Below are 12,387 nucleotides of genomic sequence, written 5' to 3' on the forward strand. Positions count from 1 at the left end.
GGACATTGTCTACCTGGATTTCTCCAAGATTGTCAATGTCATTTCCCACAGCCTCCTCCTGGAGGAACTGATGCATTATGCTCTAGACAAGCGGTCTGTGAGGTGGATGGGGAGCTGGCTCATAGGTTGCACTGGGGGGATGGTGGTAAATAACTCCTTTTCCAACTGGTGACTTGTCACTACCGGGGTTCCCCAGGGATTGATTTTGGGCCCAATGCCGCTCAATATTTTAATAAATTATTTGGAAGATGGGACCAAGTGTGCCCTAACCAAGTCTGCTGATGACACCAAACTGAGTGGGGAAATGAAGGAAGGGAGAGCCATCTTGCAGGAAGACCTGAATGGGCTGGAAGAGTGGGCTAACAAAAAGCTTATGAAGATCAACGAGGACAAGTGCAAGGACCTGGGGGTCTTGGTGGACAGGAAGCTCAGTATGAGTGAACAGTGTGCAGCTGTGGCAAAGAAAGCCAACAGGATGCTCGGTTCCGTCAACAAGGGCATCACCTGCACAGATAAGGAAGCCATTATCGCATTTTGCTCAGTGCTTGTCAGGCCACACCTGGATTACTGTGTCCAGTTTGGTTCCTGCTATACAAAAAGAGGTGGACAGGCTGGAGAGGGTCCAGAGAAGGGCCACAACAATGATCAAAGGACTGGGAAGCCTGTCATAGGAGGAAAGGCTGAGGGAACTGGGTTTGTTCAGCCTTGAGAAGTCTCAGGTGAGACCTTGTGACCATGTTCCACTGTTTACCGGGTGCCCACAGAGAAAATGAAGGCTCCCTTTGTATGTGTAGTCACATGGAAAAGACGTACATGTATGTCTGTCTACACTAAACACATACACTGTGTATGTCAACACTAAACAAATGTGACAATGTAATGGGTACACGTTACTCCCAGGGAGCTTCCCATTGGACACAAGAGGAAAACTCTTGCCAATGAGAAGATTCAGCCACTGGAAAAATCTGCCCAGGAGAGTGGTGGGTTCCCCAACACTGAAACACTTCTAAGATTCATCTGGACAGGGTGTTGGGACATCTTGTATAGGCCATGCTTTGCCTTGAAAGGTTGGACCAGGTGATCCTTGAGGTCCCTTCCAACGTGGTATTCTATGATTCTACAAGTAAGAAGAATAGGTTTTGGGGGATTTTGCACTCACCCTGTAGAGAATGAAGACTGTCCATGAGATCAGCAGACATTTTTTTACGTGCTTGACTGAGTTGCCTTTGGTTTAAGAGTTGATTTACTTGAAAGTCATAGAAAGATCCAACATAAAGAAGTAACAAGATTCCTTCATTAGCAAAAGTTATGTCTTTCAACACTGCTGCATACACACATGTAGACAGATGGATAGATATATCTATTTATGTTCTCTGATTTTAAGACTAGATTTTAAGACTAAAATTAATGACAGCAATATAACTGTGGAATAATAAAACTAAAATGACATATAATTTTGAGTATATAATATATAATATACCCAATAGATTTATTATATCCATATTATTTATTATATGCTTAATATATTATATACTTAATATTATATATAAGTATAATAAAATAGCTTCTGCTAAAGCTATACCCTAACAAAATCTCTATAACATAAAAAAGCTTTCCTTCAGAATAAGAATGTTAATTGTGTTATAGATTAAATGCTCATGAATTGCAGTCTTTTAGAAGCAGATGTTAACAGAAATAGGTCCCTAATATTTATACCACACAGAAATAAAATAACTGCGGTAAATAGATTTATTGTAAAAGATAAAGTAACAGCAGAGAAGCAATTTTTCATTTAGTTAGGAGGTTTTGTGCTGTTTATTACCAGCTGCCACTAAACAGAGCTACAGTAAACAATTACAGAAATTCTGTTCAACTAAATACAGAGGCAGCCAAATCTCAGAAGAAATACTTCTACCCCAGAATTTATTTGAAATAGCAAACAACTCTATTAAAACAGGCCCACCCAACTGCTGCCTAGCTGAACGAGTTCTTAAAAGCAACTGTTGCTTGTAGATTACATCTCTTCTCTGGTGCAACTGAAGAACTAAAATCATTGTCCTGTGTAAGGTGAATACTGTCCACTTCTCTGATTTCAAACTACAGAAGCTGGTAAGACCTCCAGTTGCCACAGATGTGGCAAGTCCTGTTTTGCAGGCATATGGCCAAGTAGGAGGGAGGCAAGGGGAGGTGGTGTAAATTGCCTCTTATTGGAGCAACACAACATGTTCAAAATGTTATACTCAAATAATATTGCTTTAAACATTTTCCAACACCCAGGGCCTTTCCAATGAAGCATCTGATTGTAATGTAGGTAAATATACCTCCTGCCTTCAATGGAGTGCCCCAACAATCCAGAAGTACCACCCTGGCTGCTTTGTGCCCACCAACATCCCTAATTTTCAGTGATTCACAGAAGATGCTTTCACTGTTGGCAATGAGGGAATTCACCTTTTAGAGCCTAGACTGCTCTAGGTCCTCTCCTACTTCAGACTTTCACACCTGGGTTTTTTTTACTTGATTAACTCACAGACTCACACAGACCATGAATATCTGAGCAATGTTTTTGTCTTGATGTCTGCAGCCTCAAAACCATCAGGTGCCTTCTCAGGAGCTTTTGCAAATGCGTTGCCAAAGCCTCATCCACATTCGATGCTGACATTTACTAACTCCAGTGACCGCTGAGTTGTTTTGTCCTAAAGCAATGGGGCAGTGGCCACTGTTCCCTTATTTCCAGCCACATACTTAACAAGGGAATAATGAATAACTGCTAGCAGAGTTATTTTGCCATGTGTCTAATCAACAGCAGCAACTTGAAAAATGTAGGTAATCCAGCACAAACATTTGCAATAAACTGTTTCTATGTGATATTTTTCTTATGTGAATGACATCGTCTGAAATTAACAAAACCCCTGCGGCTTCCTAAATCTTTATTAGGTAACCAAACATGCTATTTTACACAGTGATTTTAAAAGGGAAAAATTATGCTGGCATTGCACAAAAGTGAAGCAAACCCATTGAATCCTGGCATGAATGTCTTTGGGTGAACTCAAGCTGTTCCACTTGTGGAATCAACCCCAGATACAGCAGACACAGTATTAATCCAGTTACTATGAAGTCCTTACACTCTACACTGACTTGAATAACCTCACAGCATTTTGGGTAACGGGCTTCTTGGGTAAGCCTCATGTTTTTGACCTGGATTTATGTCTTGCACAGAATTAGTTTAGAGTTAGTGAAATCCACATAATTCAGGAAATTAATCGTGTTGTACCTTGCACTTCTGAAGGAAAATGAATGCACCTAGTTTGGACTGTGAGAGCCAGACTGGGGAGCCATATTAGACTGCAGGACTCTTTCCATAGCGGACTTGGAGCCCTGGGTTTGCAGAGGCTCAGAGCATCCAGGGTGAGGTGAGGGAGAGCCTTGGGGAGATAAGGGGGGACACATAGCTTTTTAAATGAACAAAACAGCTTGGCAGGCCAAATACCATTTTGCTCAGCACCCCACTAAGCAACCAGAACACTAAACAAAGCATGCAAGGAAAATGCGGTTTGCTTGGTTTGCCTCCACAGAGAAGGGGAAATACAGTCAGCCAGTGCCTCAATTTTTTTTTTTTTTTTAATTCTTTTTTTTTTTTGGGGGGGGGGTGGGGGGTGGGGGGGGGGGTGGGGCAGGGCCTCCATCTATTTAGGAAGCTCTCAGCAGCAGTCAGGATGAAATCTATCTCAGATAAACCTGTGCTATCACCTCAACTAGGTCTTCCAGTAGACAGTTGTTGCTGGTGGTGCAGTGTGGTGGTACAGCCAGCTCCTAGAGCAGCAGTTATTGTTACCTCACAGTAAAAGCAACACACTTCTCTAGTGAGAAGTGATGGCACTTAATGGAGAGGCAGAGAAGCTCCTGTCATACTTGATGCTCATTCTCATACCCAGCATTACAAAGGTTAAGTCATGTTGTGCTTTTAGTGGGGAAATATGTTTTTTTAAATTTCTGTGCCTTGATGTCTCCTCAGCTTCCTGTACGGTTCTTGCTCTTGCTCAATGATGTGAGCTAAATAATATAAGGAAATAGTTAATTTTCATGTATATCACTGAAGAAATCCATGCAGCAAGACTGAACCTCTTCTAGTGTCAATCAGCACAGCAGGGCTGAAGTCAGTATCAGTTTTTTCTAGCTGAGGGGCTGACCCCATTGCACCACCTTGAGAGGTTTTCCTTTTGCCTGTGGATGATGATATAGTTTAGTTTAGCAACAGCTAAATATAGTAAACATTTTTATATTAAAATAAATCAAATGAAGTAAAGAATTTCCATAACTGGCTTTCCAAAAGTCTCTGATTAAAGATTTTCATGAAAAAGCATAATTCAGCTAGCTCGGAAACAGTTAACATGATAAAGGAAGTCCTCAGCTTTGCAGCAAAGAGAAGAAAAGCTAGCATCATGAAGGCACTGGAAAGGCATCTTACTGCCCTGCTGCATCAGCCTACGGTCCTCAGAAGAAATTCTCCCTTGCCTGTAGTCAATGGCAGCCTGAAGGAAATGGCAACTCCTGTTGCCCACAGAAAAGCAATCACATTATTGGTAATACTGAAGACGATGTGTGACATCAACAGATTTATGGTGAAGCCAAATGGAGCATTTGTGTAGGTTGTAATCGATTGCTTGGGGTTAACTGCATCATGTTTACCATAAAATGAGAAACAGTTTACAGAACATGATGCCAGGGGCTTGGAGAGGCAGAAGCATCCTGTCTGTAGCATAACTTGAAGTCTGGTCTTCAAGTGCATGCATGGGCAGAGAAGACATTCTGTGCACCATCACCCCTCACAGGTGTACTGTTCACATATGCATACATACTAATGTACAACCAACCTAAATGTCTGATTTTAAAAGCACAGCTCAGCTCACTTGCTGCAAGGATAAACTGTCCAGTCCTGATCATCTTTCTCAGATATGTTAATCACTAAAATTCCTCAGGCTCCCCTGCTGAAGTAATCTAATGAGATTTGACCCAAAAAAAGGCACACTGGTTACAAAAAGATCACATGTACATTTTTGTTCTCTTTGCTCTACACAAATGTAATGACAAACTCTGCTACTGATAGGAAGGATGAATGATAGAAATAACCAGGATGGCTTTCAAACGATGATATTCTGCAGCTGTCATGGAGTCCAACACAGACTGGGGCTGCTCGGCACCCTGTCAAATATCAAGGCTCCTCTCCATGTAGACACACACATATATGCATCAACACCCTCCCTGCATGCCCATTTTATTATGCCATGTACACCTAAGAACTTCATCCTACAATTAAAGCTTCACACACACACACACATATGCTAACTAGCACCCTCTCTGCAACACACATGCACACAAACCTAATGACAGGCACCAGAAAAATCCAATGCAGCTCTGCAGACAGAAAAGAGCTCACTGAAGCTATGCAGTGCACACCCAATCCAGAGCGATTCATGTCTTATCATTATGTATAATAAATAACAGTGTTTAATAATAACAGCAGTGCTGTGCTGCCTGCGCTCACACCCTTCTGACTCCATACTCCTAAGCCGTTTCTGCAACATGTTCCTATGCATGAAACACACAGAATGAAAAGCAGGCAGGACATGATCACTGCAAGAGATAGGCTCCGGCAATGAAAGCTGCTTCATGTCGGAGTGGGGTCTTCCCAGCTTTCAGATGTGTGATCTGCATGTCTAATAATGAACAGATTTAGTCAATCCATCATTTCTGGCATCAGTCCCTTACCTTGAAATGCTGCAGCTGAAGTATCTGGTCCTCAAGCTGTTGTCTCTTGCCTTCTATTTCTGTCTGTCTTTTCCTTTTCTCCTTGGAAAAATAATTTGAGAGAGAAAGAGAAAAATCTTGTCAGAGAAAAAGAGGCTTTAAGGGTGACAGATTCGTAAGAGCAGGTAAGCAGCCAAATGCATCTGTACAGATGTCACCAGCCCCATTTCACCTGCTCCTCTGCCTGCTGGTATGCAAGCAGCAGCGTCCTGGGAACACGCCAGCCCGGCTAGCCCGTTGCTTGCCAGCAGGAGAAATTCTCCTCTCTCACTCCCGGCAGCCGAAGCAGCAACAGAGTGCACAGTCCCAGAGGAGGGGAGAAAACAGTCATAACAGCTGAGAGCGAAGTTAAAGGGACAAAGATGTGCTTTTGCATTGAGATGCTGGGCTAAAACCAAGGATTGTGTGGTGCAATTCTGTGACAGTAAGGAGACACGAAAGCAGTGGGTGGCATCACGGAGGAAAGGAGAATGTTTTTCCCCAGCAAGGCTGGTGGCAAGGTTTTCCCCACGCTCCATGGGGAGAAGGTGTTTCAGCCAGATTGCACACGATCAGCCTGGAATGCACATGGGGCTGATAACCCCCAGCTGACTTTATTTAAAATTCAAGCTACCACCACACCAGCAGCTAGCCCTTACCAGCTCCCAGTAGCTGGACTGACTGAGTGTCGCCAAGGACAGCATGGTCATTTCCACGGCTGAGGGCTTTCATGGTCACATTCATGAGCAAGCCACTTGTCTGTGCCCAGGCTGCTCCCTTCAGTAGGCAGCAGACTCTCTCAGGTGTTTCAACAGGAGAATGACCTGCAACACCTTTCCCTTACAGAGGACCAACAGCTTGCTTTTTGTAGTCTTCTGCACCTTGTGGGGAGTTTCTCCTCCCCACCTCCCCACCCCAGCCTGTACCAGGGTCCTTCTCCTGATAGCTTCACCTCCTTTGACATTTTTCAGCTAAGACAGAAATACTGAGTAGTAAATGAAGGCAGTCATATCAGCGTACCAGCCTCAGTTTTTACCGGAACATCAGTTTTTATTCCCTACCTGTGAAAGCCTGTTTTTGTTATTTAAATATTTCGGTACCTGTAAGATTGGGCTTGAAGACATTAGGGAATTTCTCAAGTCCCCAACGTAATTTTTGTGTCCCATTTCTAGGTGCCCTACTCATGCTCTGGGAATTCTCTGCTCTCTAGGAATTTTGAACCTTTATGCCACGTCCTCAAACGATGTAAAATAAGATGCTGCCCATGCAGAAATTAATTGTGTTTATACTGGACATCAGATGAGAGCATTTGGAGTGAAAGCATTACATTTACAAGGAAGATAAGGAAGCCTCTTTTTTTTTTTTCTTAATGCCAGGCTCACTCAAAACAAAACAAAACAAAACATGGAGCTAGGTAACTGTTTGGAGCACTCCTGCCAAAGTGTTAGACATCAGAACAGTGATGGGAGGGCTGGAGTAATGAACCCAGAAATGGCAAACTAGACAAATGATGCATGTGTCAAGTAGTTCCCTAATACACTGCACACTCTTACATGCTAATTGTGTATATCTACATCTATACACCAACACACATTCCCTTCTCTCTGAAGTATGTAAGAGTATTACTGCTGAACAAAAATATTTGGCTGAATTTGTTCTGGAGTGGGAAAATTGGCTTTCTGGATGACTAGAATGTCACAAACAGTGCCTGTCTTCAGCTGAAAACTTGACATCTCACTTCTTTGTGCACACAGATGATAGTCTGCATTTGTGCACACGCAAGCATAGAAAATTTATGCATGCACCTTTAAAAATGTTTCCTTATATAAAATTGATAGTTTCTGGGTCATCCCTCTTATTACTCCTCCAATCCCCGTCTCCTCTTCTTCGCATTTTTGAATGGAAAGGGATATTGGGTGGCTTAGGGGTTAAACCCCACTCCCAGCATTGTTTAGGCATCTCCCTTGCCATTTTCTTCCTTCTGTGACATTAACAGCATACTTTGGAGACTGAAACCCAGAACCTGTTCTTTACTATTTACTCAAATAGCTGGTCAGCCACGGACCGGAACAAAGTAATTCTAAAAGCAGTTCCAGTAAATGACCTGACATTCTCAGAATAAGGACAATCATGTCCTGTTTGTGCCAAGCTGGCCGGATGACAGAATGTTTGGATTTCACATATGTAGACAATAACACCCCACATCTGACAGCCCATAGGTCAGCATAACTGACTCACAGATAACTGAATTACATTTTTGTGTGTGTATATATATATACATACATATGCATATATATATGTCTACATATATATATCTATCTATATATATACTCATTTGACCCTTCACAAAAAGCGTCTTGATAAACACATGATGGAAATCACCCCAGTACCTCCTCTGTCAGGCTGTGTAATGCTATATAATAGATGTAACAAGACAGCCTTATAAAAGATAGATGGAAACTTCTTTTCTTTGTAAGGGAAAGCACTTAGAGTGTTTTCCCTATAGGCAGTAACACAGCAGGCACTAAAAGACTTGAACTACTTACTAACTAGTGGGCTTCTGTGGAGTTAAATTGGAATATTGCTCACGTATCCATTTCATTGCCTTTCAGTCAATCTCACTGCATGCCTCTACCTTCTGAGGATGACAGTAAAAGTTTCCTCTGAAGACTGCATGAATCACAGCACTGGTAATTAGCTATCAGGACATATCACCTTCAGGTCACTGAATCACATTCAATTTAGCTTTCTTCAAGTCACTGAAGGTTGTGATCATATGTGTTTCTGGTTTATACGGGCATGTTTTGAAAAATGCGGTAGAAGACAAAACTCACACCAAAATCATCATGTCAAGTATTTTAGACATTCAGTAGATGAAACCGGACTCCACTTAAGCAGGCTCCTGATTCACAACTTTACTGAAAACACTGGGATGTAAAGTGCATGCTAACACCCCATCACTTTTCTATGTTGAAGCCAGTAAATGTTCCTCATTACTCTGTTCACATACTTAGAGATACAGAACTTAACTGCAAATTTACTAAGGGTCCTGGCACCAAGAAAATAAAGTGCTTACTGTACAGAAATTAATCCATCACTGCTCCAACTAGCAGTTAACATTAAACTCCAAGAAGTAACCACCAAGAACATTCTGATCTCCTCCTCTGGAAAGGATGCATGGCTCAAGCCATAGGCAAAAGGCAGGAGCCCAGAGGAAGCTTGAGTATATACAGGATAGCAGGATTTGGTACAGTTCCTGCACCTTTTGAGAGGAGTAGTGAAAATTGCCAGCTGGAATGACAAACACCCACCCACCCAGTTCCTTGAAGCTATGCTGTGGACACCCAAGTGTTATTCTTTTTTTTCCAAGAAGTGGAGGGATTACAGAATCTAGGTTGAGAAGAGGTGGAGAAAACAGGCACTGCAGCCAGTTTTACTGTGAATGTGGTAGGCTTAAAAGAAAAGATTTGTACCTATCTGAAGTGTGCTGCTTTTGCAAGAATATAGATGGTCACCATGAATGGTTACCTTTCCAAACCAGCAGAGGAACACTTGAGAGGTATACTCAGCATGCTCTGAATATTTTGGATATCCATGAGTAAAATAAGATTTAAACCTTACATCTCTCCCTTCACAGAAAATCCAAGGAAAATCGGGAAGTGAAAGTGTTTGATTATTTTACTCACAGACCCAAACGATGAGAAAAGGACGTACGTCAAATAGCAAGGTTACTCAGCTATTTGATATCTGTTTAATGAAAAATGAGATTTGTGCTCAGCCACTCATATGTGGATGTGCAACATGGAAACAATATATTTATTTCCTTTTTCAAGATGCCTGATTTCAGAAAGGATGCAATTGCTTCTTAGCACTAAAGGTGACCAGTGCCACTTTCCTATTTCTAAAAACCAAATATATCAGATAGATACTTGGTAAGATGCCATCTACTTGGAAGGGAGAGAGGTGTTGGAAGGAAAAAAATGAGATCTATGAAATCATGACTGGGGGGCATGGAGACAGCCAGTGGGCACCTACTGCTCACTCTGTTTTTTCCTGTATGAGAAAAAGTGGCATCAAGTGAAACTGGATGGGGCAGGTTTGGGCCAAAGCAATGGTCTACTGTGGAAATCCATGTCTCAGGGTTCTGTGGGTCCTGGAGTGTGTTGAGGGTCCCAAGGGAGCATGGGGACAGTCAGAGAGAAAGAATACTGTAAGGCTTAGTGCTTAAGCTGAAATTACACCTGGTGCAGGAAGCCTCTGAACCACACATGGTTTTGAGGGTGTTGCTAAGTTTTTGTATGCTTGTCCTTTTCTAGTTCTCACCTTAACCCCACTGATTTTTTTATTAATCAGAGAATGGGTGCAGGATTTTTGCCTGAATCACATGTTTCCATTTTATCAAAATAACCTATAGTTTAGTATCAGACTCGTCAAACTGTTGTAGTCAAACAACCATAAACCACCATCATCAAAAGCCCCAAGTCCAAAGATAACATAAAACCTTTGAAAAAACCAAGTTATAACAACATGCTTCTCCATGACACTGCAATAACAAAACACTTAAATTTTCCATTACAAAATAATTTTTGACCTTGTTTAGAAACCTGCCTGTTCCCACAGTGTGGGAAGTGATACAGAGACTATTCAGTTCACAGAGTCCTAACTGCCTGCTAAGAAACATGCACCTCTAAATCCATGTAAATCCTCGGGGCAGTAAAGCCTTGGTAAAGCCCTCTGCTCCCTTTGTACTGGCAGAAGCACTTGATTTCTTGGATTTAAACCCAGCTTGGAGATGTGCAGAAACCACTCCAATGGGCAGCACAGAAACTAAATGCTACTTGATTGACCTCATTGGGAAAATACATGCCCAAATCTGATGGCAGGCTAAGGCTCACAGTACAGGTATCCAGAAGGTATCCCCTGGTGCGAAAACCAAAAAAATCCCTAACTCAGCATAAAACCTTGTGACTTTTGAGGAGATTGGCACAATGACCTGGATAAGCCACCACTCCTAGTTTTAGCAAAGAGGTTTCTTGTTGACTTCATCCTTCATGCCAAGCAAGTGACCAGCCCACCACAGAGGATTGGGTGGAAGAGGGAGAGCTCTTGCCTGTCATGCCAAGGCAAAATAAATGCACTCAAAAATGGCACAGGTGGAGGAAAATTAGTCTGCTTCAAATCAAGGAAAACAGTCACAGAGAACTGTCTTTAAAGGATCATCCGAATTTCTTCAGCAAGACATTATTTTCTCCACTCTACACAGTTGGCAGATATTATTCCTGGTTCATTTAAAGCTCACAGATTTTTAGGGCAGCAGGTAAGGAAACAAACAAATAAAATTGCTGCTGACACCTCATTTTTCTGTTGCCAGTTTAGGGACATCCAGAACTCTGGGGGAAAGTAGCATCTGGGTTCTCTAACGATTTCAACCTGCAGTTAGCGCAGAGAAATTATTCCTCATCGAAACTGAAACTTTCTCCTAGGTGGTAGTTTAAATGACCATTGTCACTGTGGCTCCTTCACATCGCTCAGCGGTAAAATCAATTCTGTAAATTTGTTTCCTATTTTGCAGTTCAGCAGTAATGGTTCACTGGAAAGAAAATACTAAGAAAGACAGGAGGCCAATTTTATCACTTTATTTCCTCTTGCTTCTTTCTTTGCTTCCCGCCTCTTCATTCCTGTCTGGTCAATTCTTTCATTTTCCTGTTGTGTTTGAAGAGCAGGAAACTCACTGACAGCAACCGTCCCTACCAGTTGCAAAGATGTAGCCCACTACTGGCAGCACTTTGCAAAAATGAAGTTCTAAACATTTGTTGCTGCTGTAAATAGTATACAATAGAAATCACAGTACCAGAAGAGGCAGGATGCAGAACTGAAGCAGAGGCAATGTTATACAAGAATAAACATGCCTTGAAGGCTGGTGGCAGGATGTCTGCTCCTTTTGGTTCGTCAATGCCCACTTTCACTACTTGCTGCCAGTACAAGAAGTGGAGCCCATCATCTTGCCAAGTGTATCAAATTAGATCACCATGTGCACTGGCATGACTGTGCTTGGTGGAAATCTTCTTGTTATGGGTAGCGACACAGCCTCTCTATTTGCAAGCTGGAGGCTTCTCTCTTCTCCTGCTTGGAGCACTAGGAAATATGTGTTGTTTCAGATTATGAGAAATGACTCCTCTTCTACTCTGCTCCCAGCAGAACCAGAGTCTGTACTTTCTGGTTTCTGAGATCCATTTTTCTCTGCAGCTACACCAGCAACAACACATCAATGTAAACTATTGGCTTTGCTCCCTTAGGCATTTTCCTGCAAGACCCTCTCTCTCCCAGTCCCCTCAAACCTGTAGCCACTTGTCTAAGCTTCGTTTCACTTAAAACATGACCAGGAGACAATTTTCCTGCATCTGTACACTGGAATCCAGCTCCTGAATTAAGGAAACTGCACTCTGTAATCTTATGTAGCATCTAGAAAACTACCACTCTTTTTCACTTATAGTTTCCCTATGCAGGAGGCTTACTACCTGAAACACAGAATCATGATTTCAAACATCCTAAGTGCCTAGGACCTTGGTGGTTCACCTTACTGGACCCTTTTCATTTGTGAAC

At 42.2% G+C, this 12,387-nt stretch overlaps 1 protein-coding gene across 1 annotated transcript in view; it reads right to left on the reverse strand.

The window, feature by feature from the left end:
* PALM2AKAP2 (PALM2 and AKAP2 fusion) overlaps window positions 1–12,387 on the reverse strand; it is a 267,010-nt gene that overhangs the window by 216,070 nt on the left and 38,553 nt on the right. The window contains exon 2 of the mRNA XM_065664052.1: window positions 5,767–5,847. Coding sequence (XP_065520124.1) covers window positions 5,767–5,847 — 81 coding nt within the window. The remainder of the gene's footprint in view (window positions 1–5,766; window positions 5,848–12,387) is intronic.

The sequence above is a fragment of the Lathamus discolor genome, chromosome Z (genome assembly GCF_037157495.1).
Source record: "Lathamus discolor isolate bLatDis1 chromosome Z, bLatDis1.hap1, whole genome shotgun sequence".
In the NCBI taxonomy this organism is placed as follows: domain Eukaryota; kingdom Metazoa; phylum Chordata; class Aves; order Psittaciformes; family Psittacidae; genus Lathamus; species Lathamus discolor.